The sequence below is a fragment of the Hoplias malabaricus genome, chromosome 2, assembly GCF_029633855.1.
Source record: "Hoplias malabaricus isolate fHopMal1 chromosome 2, fHopMal1.hap1, whole genome shotgun sequence".
NCBI lineage: Eukaryota > Metazoa > Chordata > Actinopteri > Characiformes > Erythrinidae > Hoplias > Hoplias malabaricus.
Genome location: NC_089801.1, coordinates 47,060,982 through 47,081,915, shown reverse-complemented (window position 1 = coordinate 47,081,915; position 20,934 = coordinate 47,060,982). Strand labels below are relative to the sequence as shown.

General features: G+C 39.5%; 1 protein-coding gene across 4 annotated transcripts in view; it reads right to left on the bottom strand.

Annotated features, from left to right (window-relative positions):
* dnah6 (dynein, axonemal, heavy chain 6) overlaps positions 1–20,934 on the bottom strand; it is a 162,699-nt gene that overhangs the window by 91,040 nt on the left and 50,725 nt on the right. For 3 of the 4 annotated variants that reach the window (XM_066659940.1, XM_066659943.1, XM_066659941.1), the window contains 9 exons: positions 18,606–19,161; positions 18,294–18,416; positions 14,985–15,167; positions 13,871–14,014; positions 7,349–7,570; positions 5,094–5,241; positions 3,191–3,348; positions 2,398–2,529; positions 115–286 (listed from right to left, as the gene is read on the bottom strand). In XM_066659940.1, coding sequence (XP_066516037.1) covers positions 115–286; positions 2,398–2,529; positions 3,191–3,348; positions 5,094–5,241; positions 7,349–7,570; positions 13,871–14,014; positions 14,985–15,167; positions 18,294–18,416; positions 18,606–19,161 — 1,838 coding nt within the window. The remainder of the gene's footprint in view (positions 1–114; positions 287–2,397; positions 2,530–3,190; positions 3,349–5,093; positions 5,242–7,348; positions 7,571–13,870; positions 14,015–14,984; positions 15,168–18,293; positions 18,417–18,605; positions 19,162–20,934) is intronic. The other variant, XM_066659942.1, reaches the window with a different exon arrangement.

Genomic DNA, 20,934 nt, shown 5'->3' with positions numbered 1-20,934 from the left:
ACTATTTACACAAGCCTTAATCAAATACTTGCTTAAGATTAAGATTAACTAAACCAAGGCTTTCAAAACTAATTCTGTACTCGTTTAATAGTGTGTGTATGTCTCACATCTCACCTTGAACACACTTGGACAGATCTCTTAGGTTGAAGACATAATGAGATTTGGCTGGCGTGGGCAGTAGGTCCTCACTCATGCGTTGATAGATCTCCACTGCGGCGTCCACTATGCTGCTTGCAGCCTGCTTCACTGCAGCTGGGAAGTCACCCAGAAATCCACCCAGGATAGCCTACAGACAGTGTAAGCACACACAGATGTATGAACATAGAAACTTATATATTATTTAGTGTCCTTATATATATATATATATATATATATATATATATATATATATATATATATATATATATATATATATATATATATATATGGTAGAAATTATTTCCATTATAAATTAACATGCATTCTCTTTCAGACAGGTTCACTAGACTCAGTACAGCTTTGGTATATTCACACCAGTGAAACAAGTAATCACAGATGAAACACCACTAAAAGAAACACTAGATAGGCTTTTTACTTTAAAATTGCAGCTTCAAAATCATTGTGATGCTCCACTGGCCTGTAATAGGGAGAATAGAGCCTCTGTCGTTGCAACTCCACGCTCAGCACTGTAGAATCTATACCATATAAATAAGGAGGAGGGTAAGAAACCACCCCCTCTCTACCCTTCCACCCCCTTTCATTTCAGGTTTACAGTGCTGAAAAAGTGAATTACATTCTGGAACTGTAGGGCAGCACAGAAGCAAAAATATTAATTCCCACTGAGTGTTGCTTTAAGATTATGCTTAAACCAGAAGTGGAAACATTTCAGTTTGTTCATAATAAATTTCAGGGCTGGAAATTTCTGATTGTTTTTGTTAAGTTAGGTTATGTTGTTGAGTAAATGTACTTTAAAATTTTTCTCATATTTACGATATGAGGTTCAGCTTATCAAGGACATTTATTCACTCTAAATCTTTTTCTTTTTTTAACTGAGATTACAAATAACTATAGATCTGGTTTCATTTACTGGAACATATGCAGACACATTTTGAACAAACATACTGATACACATATAAACATGTATAAACATGACTAAACACATACATAGATTTGCAGCTGGTCTAAAGTGGTAAGGTATTAAAAAACCAAGCCACACACACACACACACACGTGTAAAGCCTGAGGCTGTGTGTATATTTAACATGTGAGAATTCTCCCAGCTGAGATACTGTGTGGGAACTCTATGATGTGTGTGTGTGTGTGTGTGTGTGTGTTGTGGCAGAGGGACCTTAAACATCTGTTTGAGATAGCGTGTGTATTTAACATGTTTCAACAGTCCCAGCTGAGTCACTGTGTGCCAGTAGCTAGAATATCATTATAGGTGAAGGGCCTAATAAGTTAAGGGAGGCATCTAGAAATTCAGAGTTAATGGGTTTATTTTACTTAGCTAGGGCTCTGTAATCCCACCAGGATTCCAATCAGAGAGTGTTGGGGCAAGCACATGTTTCCTTTGAGACATGTAAACCAACCCTTGTATCATTTCAAACTGTGACTAACTCATTTTCACTGTTCAGCATGCTTGGGGTAGAACAGTAACTGCCAAGATTGGCTAGTGAGCTATTGAGTGATTGAACGATGGGGAAAAAGGAGAGACAGTTGCCAGTTCTGCTCTGTTAGACTCCTGGCCATGCAGGGCTGTGACATCACTCTTTTGTTCAAATACAATTTGCATTTATTAAGCATGAATATATTAAGTCCAAAGTGCACTGCAGAAGGCGCTTATAAACCAAGACTGAGTCAACTCCTAGAGTTTCGACTCAACGAATCATTGCCTACCAGTTGATTCAAGTAAATCCCAGATGCTCCAAGAAACAGTTCTTTGGAAGTGGACTCCTCTTCACTAACTACGTTTCCTTTAAGTGTATTCATTTTTCCTGCTGCTCTCTGTTTACACAGGGTGCACAGAACACACCGCAGTATCTGCCGCTATGTCACATGATTATGGGGATGAAAGGCAGCTTTATGTTGGAGTGTGAGATTTGGGTTTAAAATGGCATGAATCTATTTCTATCTGAGGAATGTCACCTTTCTTTGTCATAGTCTTGTGACATTGGGCAGATATTACTTTGAAATATCCATAGTTATTATCAGATTTTTAGCGTCTCTGTTCACAATCAGAGTGCCGACATAAAGTCAAAATAAATGCAGGAGAATAACAGTTTTACCGATGATGATCTTACATTTGGTGGTTTGAGAGGCTTGGTTTTAAATTAAAGTGTGTGTGTGTGTGTGTGTGTGTGTGTGTGTGTGTGTGTGTGTGTTTGTGTGTGTGTTTGTGTGAGAGAGAAATAGAGAGACCTTAAAGATTTGTTTGAGGCTGTATTCGGAGGGGGTGGGCAGGCAGAGCATGCTGAAATGACGGATGAAGCGAGGAGTCACCGGGTTTCGACCTCCACCAGGGGGTGCACATGCAGCTGCAATGGTCATGTCCTGTACACAGACACACAGAGTTTACTCATTCATCATATTTAAGAGAAGAGTAGAGAAGAGAAGGGATCAGCAGGAAAGAGGAGGAGAAAGGAAAAAAGAGTAGAAGGAAACAAAAACAGAAAAAAGAATAACAGCAAAGAAAAAAATGAGACGAAATATGGATAGAGAATAAACAGGCCATTTGTGAAATATCTATCAATGTTTTTTGACACTTTGATGCACCCCATCAGCCTCCTAGTGTAGCTAATGAATGTATAATTGATTAAAGTAAAGGAAAATTGCAGTATGGCAGAATAATGACAGAGCATGAATTACCTTGTAAACAACGGAAAGATAAAATTTGATGGTATAACACAAGCAATGCTTTCCGTTCACCTATCAAAGATCAATAATAGATCAAAATGGCATCCTCAAGGCTACATGCTCCTCTTCACTTCTTGTCCTTCTCTCTGTTCTCCGCTGATATATTCCCTGGTTTTATAGCTTTTCATAACTCATGTTAGACAGATGAGTATCACTCTCTCTCTCTTTAACCTTGTCAAACTGTGGCTCTCCTTGTAGACTTGTTTACAGTGTGTCTGTGTGTGTATGTCTCGCTATGTATGTGTGTGTGTGTGTGTGTGTGTGTGTGTGTGTGTGTGTTTGTGTGTGTGGTAAAGACCTGTATCTCTTTCCAGAAGAATTTCTCACGGTCATAGAAGCCCTGAAAGTCCTGGAACTGACGCAGAAGTTCTATTGGAGGCTGAGAGCCATAACTGTCTAACTTGGGCATGTTCAGATCATCCACAAACACCACAACTTTCTTATTAGCAGGAGCGCCTGACCCAAGCACGCACACATACAAACACAGAAGAGGAGTTATACATATATATGCAATACATACATATATATTAATCATTACTGATTTTAATCAACTATATGTGCAAATGATTCATTTTTCAATATTAAAAAAATGTACTTTTGTCTGTTTCCTTTTCAAACAGCAACATCTCCTGAAAAGCTTCACAGGCTCACCAGAGGGCCTCTGTTAACACCATGACACGGGACACCGCACCACACTTTGGCTCATGAGGTTACCAGCTGGATCCTAGAGAACTGGCAACATGTGGCATGGTCTGATGACTCACAGAATCAGTTGTTTTGGGCTGATGGAAAGGTTTGTGGTGAAGCCATGGACCCCCTGGGCACCCTGGTGAATTTTCTGTCCGACATATCACATGGAAGCTAAAGAATACTGCACTGAACTGCCTAGTATAACATTGTTTACAATTTTTGTGTGGCATAGCGTTGATGCCTTTTTATACATATGTGAAATACTAGTTCATGTGGTTGGTGATGCAGTAAAAAGTCTAATGTCTAATTCTTAATGTGTTAATGCTTAAAAAACAGATACTAACATTCTAAGAGTGTGGTGACTGGGAAATCATATTTTTTTTTCTCTTATGCAGAAGTTTTTACATATACATTCATATACAGCATTTTGGCAGACGATCTTATCCAGAGTGACTTACAAGTTTACTGGTATTACAGGTAAGCCAACGCAGTGTTAGGAGTCTTACCCAAGGACTCTTATAGGTGTAGCACAGACTGGTTGCCCAGACCTAGAATCGAACCCAGGTCTCTCACTTGGGAGCCAGTAGCCTTACCACTGTACCACACCAAGTTTTTTATATTACTTGAATGATGCTGCTTTCAGGGTAAACTGAAGTTTGTTTGGATGTTTCCTGAGTTGTCCCCAGATTCTTTATTTCATCCCAAGACCCTTTAAACCAACATATTTATGGATTGCTAAGGATTTCCAAGGATTGCCATTACACTTGTTTACCCTTAACCAAAGTCTGTACTGAATACTCTATGGACACTGATTCTGTTTGATTCTGATTTTGGAATTTGATCTGGATTTAAATTGAGGAAGTAGAGGGTTAATGTGGGGTGTGGTTGTTTATCTAGTATCCTTTATTATATTCTGTGTCAATATAAAATAACAACTTAACAGCAACTTAGTGATCACCTTATTTACCTCCCTGGCTATCTCCATACTCTACAAAAACAGTTACATAGTTCCAGACGGGATTCCCCTCATGATTTTTTTTTTTGATGCTCATCACCTTGTATGTATTCTAGGCATGAGGTTACAATGCGTTTACACAATGTTTTTAAATGGCATTTATTTTAATGGCAGTTTGTAGTTCTGTCTCTGTAACAGCCCAAAAATGTGCACTGTTACTTTAAGACACTCGCATAGTGTGCATACGTATATAGCTCAGCTTACTCAATAAAGATTTTGTGCTGTACCACATTATATGCTCAAAATAGCTAATAAAGGACCTAGGCGGAATACTGTCAATGAGTCCGGATCAAGTTTTTGCATCTACGCCTTGTGTTTCATGGTTTGTCTGTCCATTCTGCCTCATCAAAGTGTTTTGTGTAATTTTGGCCTGTATTTTCTTGGTTCCTGTTAGAGAAGACCCACAGATACATCCCTTTACAGTAAACCTAAAGAAAAACCAACTGTGTTCCTAAATAGTCTTTCTAAAGTGTTTGGGTGTAGGAACTGTATGTACCTAGTATGTTCTTCCTCTTCTTCTCCAGTTTGGACTCGATGATCTCCTGTGTTCTAGTAGAGGAGGTCTGAGCTGAGAAGTTGATGTAAACAGGGACATAACCCGCCTTCTCCTGAATACTATTCAACAGTCCACGTGCCACTACAGACTGAGAGAAACACACATACATCCATTATTATCATCAGAACACCTTCAACCATCACCAATCCAGCAACCAGGATTGAGAGACATGCATTAATAATATTTATGAAAATATTCCAAGCACTGATATAATTAAATAATTTAGCACATTACTTTGTAAATATAGATGCATAGACACAGATACTGCATACGGCTGTTGTAAGACATAAGTGTTACAAAGCTATTTTTTTGGAAGGTCATGGCATTTTATAAGCAATTGTGTAACTTTCATAGATGTATTCTTAGTATGCCATAGCTATGCACCAAAGATTGAGATTTAAAAAGCTATTTATCTGAGCAGTAGGCGTTTACTTGCTAATAAACAAACAAACAAACAACAAATAACGCCTGACATTACAATAAAACCAAATAACATTATTCAAGTCAGTGTGATATTCTGTGTGTGAATGTGTTGATTTAAATTTTTTCCAAATCGCTCCTTGGGGCAGTCCATGTTATTTGAGGTTATCATCCAATACCTAGTTTTAGTGGTTAATAAATAATGATTTTAAATAATGTGTGCTGTTGGTTTAACAAATTCATGCAATCGAGGAGAATCTGAACAAACCATAGTTCTTCAAACTCACTCTCACCTACTACTTTATAGAAAAAAATCTTATATTTCTTTTATTCATTATCTGTGACCGCTTATCCAATTCAGGGTCGCAGTGGGTCAAGAGCCTACCTGGAATCATTGGGCGCAAGGCGGGAATACACCCTGGAGGGGGCGGCAGTCCTTCACAGGGCAACACACACACACACACACACACACACACACACACACGAGTCGCCAATCCACCTGCAACGTGTGTTTTTGGATTTTGGAAGGATACCGGAGCACCCGGAGGAAACCCACGTGGACAACACACCAACTCCTCACAGACAGTCACCCGGAGCGGGAATCGAACCCACAACCTCCAGGCCCCTGGAGCTGTGTGACTGCGACACTACCTGCTGTATAACTTTATACAAGCATCTCGCTTATAGAGAAGGCATCTTAGGTGCCTAAGACTTTTGCACATTACTCTATATTAAAATGGGACACATTCAGATTTTTTCATAAAATCACACAAAGCACATTTATGCACTGACCACTATCTAGGTGGAGATCCCACGTCCTACCTGTGTCTGCGTGGGTTTCCTCAGGGGTCACCGTGTTTCTTCCAACACTCCACTCACTCGTGTGAGTGAATGAGTGTATGTGAATTAATGTCAGTATGTGTGTATGCCCAGATACAGATGATAGAAATAGATAATAAATGTATTCAGGTATCTTGTGCCTGCCAACCCACAAACTGTGAAATAAAACAAGGCAGATGTGTTTTGTGATACGCAGATAAATTAGAACTATCCCGCCTCACCCCTGAGTATCACAGAGCTGCCCCAGTGTTAATGTGAGAGCACAAAGAAAAGGTTCAATTGAAAAAAGTAATGCAATGTGAATGGAGAAATAATAGTATATGGTGAAAATGAGAACCATGCAAAATTACTAAAAATCCCAGTGTTTCTGCTTCTTGTGCCTCACACTGAACTGAGATGTGGCCCTTTCTCATTTCAAGGAACAGGTGCCAAAACTAGTTGCTCTAAGCAGTGCTGTCTAAACAGCAAGGGAAGAATTGTGCTGTGTTGTTTGATCCTTGTGGTATTTTGAACAAAGCATGTCACAGATGTTTCATTAAGAACTGTGGTGCCTTGTTGAAAAAAGGGGTAGTAAAACTGTTCAAGCCTGAAAAGTAAGGAATTTTCTGAGACATTCTCCCTTATTGTTATTTCTTCACAACCATAAGCATGTTGGCCCATCAGGACATTTGATTTGAACATTGTGTCACCTTCATGTCCTGTCCTACAAACTACAAACTCTGCACTTTGTCCCTCAATGCCAAAGGTCTGGCAACCCTTTAGTAGATAGAGTAGATATAGAAGATTATAGATGGAGAAATGGGGTCAAAAAGACCTTATGAAAGGGTCCTATTAAAATATGGCCATTAAAATATGCCTAGATTATATGCCTCTACTTCTATCACATCCACTTAAGTGTCTCTTCTGTGGATCACACAAATGCACACAGTTCTCACCTTGCCTACTCCAGTGACGCCGGTGAAGAGGACAGAGTGTCTGACCGATAGCAATTTCTCCATCAAGTAGCCATAGCGCACAGTATCTGTGGTGGGCACCAGCATCTCAAAGAAGGGGGTTTCTCTGTTGTATTTGAAGTAGGGTATGACTCTTTCCCATGGCTCCAGTCGCATATTTTCAAAATCCATATACACGCTCCACAAATCTCCTCCACTAGGCAACTGCAAGTGAAAAAGCACCAATGCTGTGAGGATTTCATTGCGTTCCACATAAACAATAATAAGATCAGGTACTGGTGTTGACCAGTTAGTTCTGGATCACATACACCCTCTGGAGGCCGAACACTCCATAGAACATCTGGACAGGGAATGTGTTAATGTGTTTATAAATGTAGATCACCTGAAGCCTCTACTGTGTATATTTACAGGTCACTACCATGTTTCCAGTTCAATTCATTTTTTTAAGCACTGTGTAATGTAGTGTTGCCAAAAATGTATAATGCCAATAAAAAGTAAATATCAACATAACAAATAACAAATTATTCATTCATTGTCTGCAACCGCTTATCCAGTCCTTCTCAGGGTGGCACAAACTCACATCTACAGACACTTTAGAGTCGCCAATCCACTTACCAATGTGTGGGAGGAAACCAGAGCACCCGGAGGAAACCCAAGCGGACACAAGGAGAAAACACCAAACTGCCCACAGACAGTCACCTAGAGCGGGACTTGAACCCACAACCTCCAGGTCCCTGGAGCTGTGTGACAGCGACACAACCTGCTGCGCATTTCTTCATTTTTCTGCCTCTACTTGAGATGTAGTGACATCTGGCTTTGAAGGTTCATAACACACTGCTGATATTTATCACTTGCCTCCAGCTTCACCAAGCTTTATTATATTTTAAGTGTCCACCTGTCATGCTGGGTATGAGGAATGGAAGTGGAGGTAAACACTGGAAAGTTTTATTGAGACAAAATAAATAAAAATACTAACAGAAATTAGACCAAACTACTAAGGGAGATAAACTAAAACAAACAACTAAGAATCTTAAGGAACATGGACCTAAATATTATGACATAAATCACTGGACATAGACCTGCAAAGAAAGAAATCATAACAATAAGTAATTAGCAACTACAGAGAATACTATAGACACGGAATTAATAGAAACAACGGGCCTAGATAGAAAGAGCAGTAAGTCAAATCAAACAATAAAAAGAAACACAGACACAGGGAAAGAGAGAATACCAGCGAAAACACAAGACACTGAATTAATGAAAGCAATGGACCTGGACAAAGAAAAGTCCGAAACTTAAACAAAATACCCAGACAGAGACAGCTGGGGAAGAAATATAGAGAGAGAACTAGAAACAAATGCAAGATACCTAAACCAGACCTAGAAAGAAAACTAAAATGGAGGGAAAAACAGTCAGGCCATGTCCACAAGGATCCGGATATTTTTTACATTATTTTATTTATTTTTTATATCTTTGTCCAGGCAAATACGAAAATGGTTGCATTATTATGCCAGTCCAGTAGGGGGACCATAATACCTATTTAAGACAGACATCAAAACAACATGAAGCCTTAGAGACAAAGAGGTTTAATAATCCCTATGTAGTGCACTACACAAGTGAAATGACTAAATCTAGCTCTTAATAATGTGTAGTGGAGTATGGATCGAAGAAAGAAATGAAAGGTTCTGAATGAAAGACTCTCCACTCTGAATAAGGATTTCTTGGGACAGAACCCCACATTCCACAAAATTGTGTGTGTGCGTACAGACTCTGCACCCCTCCCAACACACACACACACACACACACACACACAAACTCACGCACATCAAAGACTGACCAGGACACTTTCCAATGACGACCCCCCCCCCCCCCCCCTTCTCCATGAATGTAAAGGAAACAGACCCAGTTTATGACGCTTTTAGGCCAGAAGAAGATCAAACAAAGTTTGGAGACGAGGATCAAAAGGATCCCAGTTATAGCCATGGGTGCCTAGATTGGCGCCTAGATAGGCACTGATTATCATTTGCAAATTGACAGACGGCCCCCGGAGTTGACCTTGCAGTGAACTCCCATAACCTGGCTCAAACCAAACTAATAGCATGGACCAACAGTGCCCCCAAGTGGACATTTGCGAAATCACGTTTCGCCCTGCTGCCCTTTAAGTCCATAACGGACGCAGCGAGTATTTCTAAATATGTTTATGCAATATGTATGAATGTTACTCTCTGTTATTCTCAAGTGTCTACTAACTAATGAAGGGTTTATTAATATTAATATTAATATTAATATTACTGTTTCAATCATGAAGGAAAATTTCTGTCTCTGATTAGGAAAACGAATTAGTTTCTAACTTCTAGCATAATATTGTAGTGGGATGTAATCGTAAAATACCCAAGATATATATACATAGATATTTGATCTTAATAATCCAGGACACTCATTGTGCTATACCACAAGCATGTATAAGTAATCTTTACTTTATTCAGTATTTTGTGTATACGTGATTCTCTTCTCTCTCTGAAACGTGAAACAAGTCACGTGAGCCTCAGACCCAGGATCCAATCAAATAAAGAAGACCTCCCAAATGGGCGTGACCGCGCCACATCTAAAAAGGGAATGCCCAACTCTGTCTCAGCTTCTCTTGCTCCTTCTCAAGCTCTCTTGTTCCTTTTCAAGCTTATACTCTTACGCTCCTCACATCGCTCTTCACTTCACGTGCGACGCTCTCTTCTTCTTACGCCGACGAAACTACTCTCCAACAGAACTTTATAGAGGACCTCACTCAACTTCCAAGGGATGCCTTGTGCTAGTTAGCAGTGTGATACAGAGTAATGTCGAGCAATTCTCAGTAATCTTGTCTTTGTTTATTTGTGTTCATGTTTGTAGCCCATCCAAGTTTAATCTCACGACTGATCAAAGCAGGTGAAACTTATTTGTGGCCAGAGTAAGAGACATCGCCGAGATAGAGGAAAATCGTAAAATAAGCATAGGTTTATTAATTCGATTTTTAGTTCTGGAAACTGCAAGGACAAGCTAACTTCTGTCCCAAAGCTTCCATATGGATGGAACATCCCACTCAGGACAGTGAGCCAGAGGAAAGCCTTTCATCTGCGTCACCACGTTCTGAGTACGCCCGACGCGGCCTGACTCGTGGATGACCAAATCCACGCTGACCCAGCCTGAAAGCTTCCACGGAAGAACTGCGGGAACCAAGCGGGACTCCTCTCTCCCATAACCTCAAAGCGCCCCTGTACCCATCGAGAGGTTGAGATAGACAGAAAAGTAAGCTAAAATTATGCACTTCCAAGCTAAAAATTGAATTAAATCTCTTGGTAAAATAATCTTAATCAGACCATAGCAGCATATCTTTTCCAAGTCATATCGCCTAGCCCATCTCTAAATTCGAACCGGCTTGACCTGCGTTGATCCCGTGAGAATTTTTACGATCGTGCTGTTTATTAAATATTCTCTTTTCTCTTAATAAAGTATTTCCATTATTTGAAATAACAGTGTGTGGAGTCTGTTCATTAAGAGTCTGAAAATCCTGAAGAACTCACGTAGCGATGGCAGTATTCACTCTCTAATTACTTGTCAATGTTTTTGTCATTTCAACAACAATTATTCAAACAAGTCAATCATAACAACAACAATTATTATCATTAGTCAAAACGTCATTAATCAGAACAAATTTGAATACGGTCAAACGCTACATATAAATATATAAATACTACAAATGCAATATATATTTCCAACACAACATCATTAATATTTATTCATAGGTGGGAATCTGAAATCTAGTGCTAGCTGTATGTACAATGCAGTTTAATTAATGATGTACGCAGATTAATTAATTAATGATCTATGCAGGGAGTGAGGAGCTATTTGAATTCCAGCCAGAGACAGGCACGCTGTGTGACATCAGTGTTTCTGAAAATATCAGTGGCCTTCAAAGCCATTTTCATGTGTACGAGAGGCCAAAACGCAGACAAGAACCTTCATTTTTAAAAACTTCCAACTCTAGGCTACCATAGCACAAAGACCAGAGTAGCATATGGACACAGAAAACCAAGAACCATGTGACCACAATGCAGAAGATTAAAGACCCTAGGAAAACAAAACCAGACAAAAAAGAAGGAGGGGGCCAGCCATCTTGTAGATATGCTGGATGGTGTATTTTATATTCTGACTGCTCACTAACTGATAAGCGTTTTAAAAATAGATGAATTTGTATATGTAGAGGGTGTGATGAAATGGGCTTGCAGTTCAACTGATTTTGTACATTTACCATAGATCTGCCCTTGAATTTTAGAAATACAAACAACACCATATAAGGCATATGGTCGGAGAGCTCAGCTTCTTCAGTTTCAGCTGGAATTCATCACAAACACTGTAGATTTAATCTCAGTTGTTCTACTGTAAGTTCAGGGTGATTCAGACCACTCCAAGCTTTCCATAATTCCCACCCTGAGTCTGTACAGAGCAGTTCCACTGATCTTTCTTTTTTTCCCAACTAGATTAAATAATTGTATATCTTTCCTCCAACCCAGATTTAATACACTATTGCTTAGAGTCCACATTTTAATGTATTCTTTCATATAGGAAGGAAATAACTTGGGCATTGCAGAAGTAACAAAAATATGAGAGAAAATAAAAGAATAGGCGAAGAAAATGGATGAAAAGGCCCTCGGGCTACAGATCAGGGCGACCTTTCCTCTCCATGTCCATTCTCTCTCTCTCTCTCTCTCTCTCTCTCTCTCTCTCTCTCTCTCTCGCTCTCTCTCTCTCGCTCTCTCTCTCTCTCTTTCTCTCTCTCTGTGTGTGTGTCCTTCTTTCTGAAATAAATATGTCCCCCCTTCTGTCTGAGGAAGCTCAGGGACAGGTTATTTTTCTTTACTCTCACTTACGTGAGATATGGAGGCAGCCCGCTATCAGATGGAGAGTCTTTTCAAAGTCTTTGGCAAGTCATAAGAAGTTGTAGAGTCATTATAAACAGAACGTTCTGCCAATTCATGTCAATTTCAGGATAATGTCCTTTGCTCTGCCATAAAATTAAACACTGTGGAGTTTGCCAGGTGTCATCATAATTTTTAAAGGCAGTGTTTAAATGCCATCAATATATTTTCATAATTTGTCCTTGTGAGACGTCCATAGTCTAACTGAAGCCCATTTGCAACCAGAGACACTGAGATGCCAGTGCTCTGTTAATGAGATGCAATAGGTAATGAACGAGTAAATAAGTTAAAATTACATGTTTTTTAACCCATCACAGTAGACTATGCATCCAAAGTGTACCCATTTTGCTGATTTAATTTTACTTCACAGTCTTGGGATGTATAAATATGCAATCATGTAACTAGTGTAACTGTATGCATAATGGTGGGCTATAATGAAGATTGGTTAATGGGGTTAATGCTGTAGCTTGTGTCCATCACTAAACTGCAGTTCCCAGAGTGCACTGTGTTAACTACACTGAGGCCAAACATGTTGCTGTACTCTGAATGTAAACGGATAGTTTATTTCATATAGTAACGGTTCCCTTTGAGGATGCAGTAGATGAAGCATTCAAAAGGAAGAAGTTGAAGTACGTGGACTTGGAAGCTGAGGTGAGGGAATGCGGGTGGCAGGCACATGTTAGACCAGTGGAGATAGGATTTTAGGGGATTTGTAGCCATGTCAGCCACATCCCTTCTTGTAAGTGCGACATCAGGAGCCAGAAACTAAGGGCAGCTGTGAAGGAGTTATCAGAAACAGCTGAAAGGTCTAGTCAGTGACTGTGGTTAAGGAGTACAGCGATTACTTGGGGAAATGCACTGTAGATTTCCTATTGTGGTTGGTGGTGATGTAGCATGTAAAGTTCACATGAAACTGGTGGCACTGAGCATGCATTAACGGTATCAGTGGGGCCAAGTACAGCCTTAGTCTCTAGGGAGGCCAGTGTGGATTTATGGTTATTGATGGTAAAAGGTAAGGTAGGACTGTAAATCTAGCTTCGAGTGGGTCAGGTCCTGGACGCCAGATTTCACCGTTGAGCCTTCTAGAGTTGTTGTGGGATTAATTCAGTGAAACACAGATGAGGGGAGGTGCCTACTATATAACCCCTGTGAAGAGCTAGTAATACAGTGGGTGGTTTGGGTCCTCAGGGGCTGGGCTCAATGAGTAACCATAGTTGTTAAGGGTAGCTGGTTGCTGATTGGATCATAAACTGCTACAGTAACTTTAGTGTTGAAGTGTAGGATTCAAATAACAAAAATGTTGTGGCTGCAGGTAGGAAGGGAATGTGGTGGGCCCTGTGTGAAGCTCTAATGGATTGGTATAGAATATTTTACATCTTATCCTGTGTATGATTATTAAGAATGTGGTTAATGCCATCACTGAAAAGGTTATGAATATATGAATTGTCTTATCGTAGTTTACCTATTTTAACATATTTTTAAAAACGTATTCATGGCTTTCATGTATATATCAGTACAGCTGACCTAGGTTCAGTTTTAGTTATGTTAGTACCTTTGAATTGCTGTTTTCTTCAAACTGATGCCGGACAAAGCTGTCGAATGCATCCCAGCAGCTGTCTGTCAAATTTCCCCCTACTGCCCACAGGTAACAGAACACAAAAGTCTGGCAGAGAACACTGTTCAACCTGCTAGAGTCCTGTTTATAAACACACACACATATGCATTCAGTTACAGTGCAGGCAGCAGAATGTGCAAATAGGTGTCATAACACATCACAGGATATTTACAATATGCTCAGCTTTGCCTGAAGTCCAGGATTTCACTCACATTTTCTTCCTTCACATCATTCTGCACCCAGGGGAACTGACCTGTGTTTGTTTTTCTCGATCACAGAACATTACTCTGTGCCATTTCTACAAATGCTGTAGAGTCATTACACACATTCGCTTTGCTCATATTACAGTGATCTACTAAGAAACTAAAAAATCCCTCTAATAGTATAGCTTGTAAACAGCAGACACTTCAAATAATTTGTTTCTAAATGTGGTTTAATAATAATTAATTTAATAAATGAAGAACCTAAAAGGTGGCACAGACTTAACAGGTACATTTTGCACATTATTTCTGTATTTTTTATTTTATATTTAGACATGAGATAAGTCAAAATCATTCGTATAAAAATCATATCAAGCTTCTCTTATGAAAGCATGGCCTCTTAGATTCTGTTTAAAGCTGTTATGGGCTTTATCTGGAAAATAATACTGCTCAAAATAGGTGGCACTGACCCATTCTATTAAAGGGCACACATAGGTTCAGCTTTTTCATTTTAAGATGGAATGTACAGCATATTGAATCTTAATATGTGAAGCTTGTGAAAGATCTAGGAATGCACCAAAATGGGCAATAGTTTGATCAAAAACACGAGAAAAACAGAGATTTAACATGCCCAAATTATGATTATAAACACAGTTTGTTAAAATTGTTTGTTAAAATGGAAGCTTAGGCACCAGTATGTAACTCCACTAGCATTAAAGGTGGACTGGAACCAGAATGTAAGTCCTGAGCCATTTCAGTTTTCAGTTGAGTTTTAACCAGAAATGTAATTTTTGTTTCAGCCAAGAATTAAAATTTTTATGCATCATTACATAATCTGTAGCTAAGCATACCAATTTCAGGCTGGGGGAGTCCTCACTGAACAGTAGCGCCTCCAGCAGGCAGCAGAGGGTGGTAACTTTACTGATGTCCACCTGAGCCATGGCCTGGACACAGCGCTTTGACACAAACTGGAGCCCCTTCTCCACATACTGCTCAAACAGCTCCATTAGATACACACGAACTGACTCCGTTATCTACACACACACACAAACACACACACACACACACAAAATAGAATGGTTATAATACAATATCAGTATATGGGCTTAAATACTTCAATAAAATATTGGGCAAAAGTCAGAGATCACTCTATTTTATTTTATTGTTTTATTATTAATTTCTAAATGTGAGAAGCTTCCAAAACTTGGATGTTTTATTACTGTGACCTCATCAGAGGTGGCAAATTAGACACAGCCATATTACAACAAGCAACCTTTATTTAAGTGCCCTTACAAGGCCACTAGGGAGAAAGGAGCAAGTCCACAAGTATTAATTTGTGTTTGACGTATGTCAGGCCCAGCAGAGCCCTTAACCACCAGCACATAAATTTCCCTGACATTGGATACTGCTTTGCCCATGTCAACTCCCACAAACACACACACGCCCCAATATGTGCCCAAAAAACACACAATGCCCTTTAAGATAACCCCCAAACTAACAAACGTGCGACTTCTGAGCATGCTGGGAGCTCCCTCCAAGAGCTCCTGGCCCCTCCTATACTCTGCGCTACCACATTATTAAATCTTTAAATATTTAATTTATTGCCTTTTCACCTGTGCAAAAAAAATAAATAAATAAATATATAAAAAATCTTAATCAATATTCTTTTCAAAGTAAACAAACCAAAGGGTGCTCTGTCACTTTTGTGTGCTGTGTATGTAGTAAAATATGTTCAGACACTTAAGTTTCATGGGCTTACACAATAAAGAAACATAAACAATTATTTTTCACAGTGCTTCCCAAATCTCTATGCAGGGACTTTGCTGAATCAGAGAAACTGAGTTTGTGTGTTTTGCCAGAAGCTATTAACTTCACTTGTTCCTTGCTGGACTTTAAAAGTGCTGATTAAACCAATACATCAGAGTTAAAATTCCAATGTGGATAACTGTGATTAAATATCGGCTAAGACCTGTTAGCAAAATACTGCTGCTTGATTATTAGCAACATTAGCATTTCTCCAGTGTTCTTTTTGTGACTGGGGAGAAATTTTAGCTTTTTGTATACAATGCAAATGGAAAGTTTTACAGAGCATTCTCTTTCTAAATGCCCCCTAGTGGCCATCCCACCACTAGAAATTCACTCAGACATTATTGATCAATTTTATGTAAATCTTTCCTTTGTGTTTATATATTTATTTATTTTTTTAAATCATATTAACTAAGTTTTAGAGAACAATGAAGGGCAGAAATGAGGAGAGGCAAACTCCTTGCTGTGTATATAATTCAACTCAATGTAAAATTGCTTGACGTCAAACAATAATGATGTAAAGATGAATATTAATTCCATCAATATTTCTGTGGATCAGCAATGGATAGTTCAATGGAGGGACTGCCTAAATAAAATAATATTTCATGGTTATTAAGTGAAAGGTATGGTTTCCTACCCTCATCCAAATTATACACAGTGCAGTTTCTGCAGTGCTGAGCATGAAGTAGTAAAGACTAGTAGAGATAGTAAAGACTCTGCATCACAATGAATTTGTAATTTTAATAGCAACCCATAAATTTTGGCCCTTTGCCATTTAATCAGAATTCACCAGCATTTAAGTATTTAAATTTAAATACTGCACATTGATGTACATGAAGCTAAATACATGTCCAACCGTTTGTGGACACATCTTTTAATGAGCAATTTCTTCTAGAAGTCCCCAGTCAATTTGTGAAAAATAATTTTTAATATTTTTCCGCTAAAAATGGCATTAAAATGGGAGTTTTATGGGCGATGGGCGGAGGGTTCTGTCACCATTTGCCTATTTGTTGTGTGGGCATGGGCCCAGTGGGTTGACAGCCTCTGCATCATACAGCTTCTCAATGTTTACTATTAATACGCAGATTATACACTCATATTAGCAGGGTCCTGTTTCATCAGCTTATACCATTTACAGCATATAGCTGGTAATTGAAACCATTTACTGCATAATCCACATTATTCATACCAAGAATCATCCCATCTCCTTCTTGTCATATGACTGAGAAATGTTTAAAATTACTGAGAGCAAAATAATCTGATAATAATAAGAGGCTGAATCCTAAACCTTTTTCAAACTCAATGGACTATAGCATTTTTAATGTGCTGGCTCCTGTTTAATTAAGAGATATCTGAGAATTAATCATGTGTACACTACTCCACCTACATAAAATATGTAGCCCTGTATTACAGTGAAAAAACTAAGATTATACAAATCACACAACCAACTGTCACTGGTTGTTGTTTTAGTGGCAGGTCTGTTTGTATTTATGAATATTCAAAATATGGTGGCTTATGATTCAGTATAGCCAATTAGTTTCATCAGTGATATCACAGAACACACCAAGTGTAATTCCTAAACAGTTAATGTTGAAAAACACAGGGCATGGTCTTTAAGGTGCACACATTGTGGATACAGATATTCAGCTACACACTGGAAGCGTATCATTTTTAGTATTGAATCCTATTCCTGTTTGGGATGCAACGACTCTTAGGTTTGAATAAGGAGGCCTCGTGGTTCGCACTTCAATCCTTCCTTTGCTGTGGAGCAACACACTGCAGGTGTGATGACCTGTGGAGCCAGTCCGTCACCCCTAGTATTGATACAAGGGACACTAACACCTCAGCGATATGTGCAGGACATCCTGAGGTCATATATGTTGTCTCTCATGATAAGGGCTTTCCACTGGCATTTTTCCCAAGGCATGGTTTCCCAGAATTATCTCACCCAGATTGTAACAATATCTAGGCCGCCCAATTAATCAGCAATCAAGCATTTATTAGACCAGCTTCAGCAACCTAGGGGTGTGCAGGATCTACAGGCCCAGCTGTAACATCTGTGGGCATATATGCCATAGGATGACATACAGAACTTTTATGCATCCATGCCCAACTGTATATCATATTTTATCCAGGTTAGTGGCAACCCAACAGGGTATTAGAGATTCCCATAAATAGTTTTCCCCAACAAACTTACCCTTTCTGTCTAATATTTTAATCACTTACCTATATCGTTCACATATATAAAGTTTCATTATAGTCCAACAACTCCTTAGTGCATTACTATTACTTTTTTTGTCAATGAGTGTACTTTTGGCTATGTCATTTATATATAGTTGTGGTTGTGGTAGTACCTTGTGTGAAAGGCCCGCTATCCATGTCTGCACATATGGCATCCACTTCAGCTCCTCAGAGTCTACGTACACCATTCCACAACGACTCACTGTAGCCGGAGATGCTACAGCTAAATCCTGAACCTGAGAGAGCGAGAGAAAGAGAGAGAGAGTGGGCAAGAGAGGAATAATTCTCACTCATTATGATTGACAAAGATTTACACAGTCTAATGATGGTCAATAAATGTATCTGTTAGTTAACATAAGTGAACTAGGCTGTTAGTGTTCCCATCCAAGTGTGCTGAAGCACCCAAATGCATTGTTCACACTTACCTCAAACATCATGTGGATGGAGGGAGTGAGCTTGATCCTCTCACTGTTGGCCAGACACAGCATCTTATTGTCGTCCAGCACCGTATTCATGTTCTCGATCCACAGAGCATCCACTGGACCGTCGCAGATCACCCACTTGTGGTCCTCGCTGGGGTCATTGACCCCTGCCCTCACGCACAGAGCCATAAGGCCATCCTTCCACTCCAGGGTAAGGGGGTTGACTTCACCGTATAGCTCCCCCATGCTGACCGACTTGGGGTTGAGTATGTAGGTCTTGACCGACAGGTAGAAGGGGTTTTTGTGTCCAGCCTCATAGAGGGTTTGCAGAGCATCGGCTAGGACACGGTAAACAGTGGTCTTTCCTCCTCCAGTGGGGCCCACCAGCATGACGCCGTGGCGTACCAACATCGTCTCGTACAATTGGATGACCTTACCGACCATACTGGACAGAGGCTGGAGGGAGCGGGAACAGAGGGCAGACTGGATAGTGGACTGCAGGACGCCATAGTCGTGTTCTGGAATGGTCACCCCAGGGAAAAGGTCAGAAAGGATGCCCCTATGAAGGATAGTGAGATGAGGGAAAGAGATAAAAATCAAGCACAAGCTAGCTTTGAAAATGAGTGAGTGAAAGAGTGTAGTGTAGTAAGGTACACCGAAAAATATAAATATATTTCTATATTTATATTTATAGTTTTATAGCGTTGACCTTATTCAAACTCCTCTAATCTCTGATATTTGACTTAATGATATTAACTAAAGTTTATAATTGGCTTAGACAATTAGGCATTACTAATTAGTTTGAGAGTGAATAATAATCACGCTAAGTGAGTACGTCAGGATTTTCAGGAAAATAATGAACAAATTGCAAACACTGTGATTTCAAATAATGAGAGTTTTATTAATAAAGAGAAGATATTTAATTAACATAGCGTAGCCTTATAATCTCACGGTATCACAACAGGGAAACCGATTATGACCTTAAGGTGGGCTAGGCACTACTGGCTTGTGATTAAATTGTTGCTAACTAAGGTTTAATAAATGGTACATTATAAAGTGATTGACTTAGATATCAGCTCCTGGAAAAGTGTGAAATACGCTAGCTTACTTTTGCCGTTTCACCGAGCCGTCGCGTCCTGCTGTTTAATCTCCGTGCTCTGGGGTTGTTCTCGTCGTTCCCACGTGGTGAGAGACAGGCCCGCTTATGGAGGATCTCTTTCCGGTTGAGTTGAAAACTTTCGACTCCAAGCTGAGCTGCGTCGATCGAGATTTCCCTTCTTTGGATTTTCACAGGCGTGGCTGGTTTCCACCGGAATGGAGCGGCTTTTTCAGAGTATTAGCTAGTCTCGTTGTTCAGTTTTCCAGGAGTAATGTCTTCAGGAATCAGCTTATAACGTTAATATATCTGCTATCGACTAATCAAAAGGTTGATATCTTATTCTGGCCACAAATAAGTTTCACCTGCTTTGATCACTCGTGAGATCACACTTCGATGGGTAATAAAACATAAACAAGATTAAAAGAAAAGAAGATATTCAAATTACTCGACGTATTAGTAAAACTTCATACTATTAGCTAATTTCGAGACGTCTCTCGTAAGCTTTCAATGAAGTCTCTGAGGTTTTTCTTTGTTTCGTTGTCGGCGTGGAGAAGAAAGCGTTTCTTTGTCGTTTCAAAGTTTCTCGGATTTTCTCGCCGTTATTGTTGTCTTTTCTTCTCCGTGAACTGTTTCTTCTCGTCGGCTGAACTCTTCTCTTCTTGGCTGCTGAACTGAACTTTTGGATCTTCTCAACTGCTGAACTTCGAACTGATCTGTGTTTTCAAGGCTGGCGCGCTCACGCCCTAACGGGAGATGTCCTTTTCCTGATTGGGCACAAATTCAGTCTCACGTGACTCTCGCGAGGGGGAGAGAGTAGAAGGGGGTTTGAATCATTGATTCACAGAGAAAGAATATGAATTTCGCGTATCGAAATTCTTATACCTGTTATCAACATATAACAATGAGTACACTGGACTATTAATATCAAACGTTTACATAAGGTTCCATCTTTACGTCCCATTTATGATGCTATGCTAGAAAGGAATACTAATCCGTTTTCTCTTATTCAGAGGTAGGATTTTTTTTCATGATAGAAACAATCCACAATATACAACATTTCATTAGGAGGTAGGCATTCATCTAAGGGTACAGGAAGTGACATTAATACATTTGTTTATACACAAATAATTCAGAGTTCGACTATTTTCCGCTATGGTTTCGGAGACTCCGAGCGAGGAGTAGTTTCGCCAGTGTCCATTTGGGGTCGCTGTTGGTCCATGTGTAGGTGAGTCA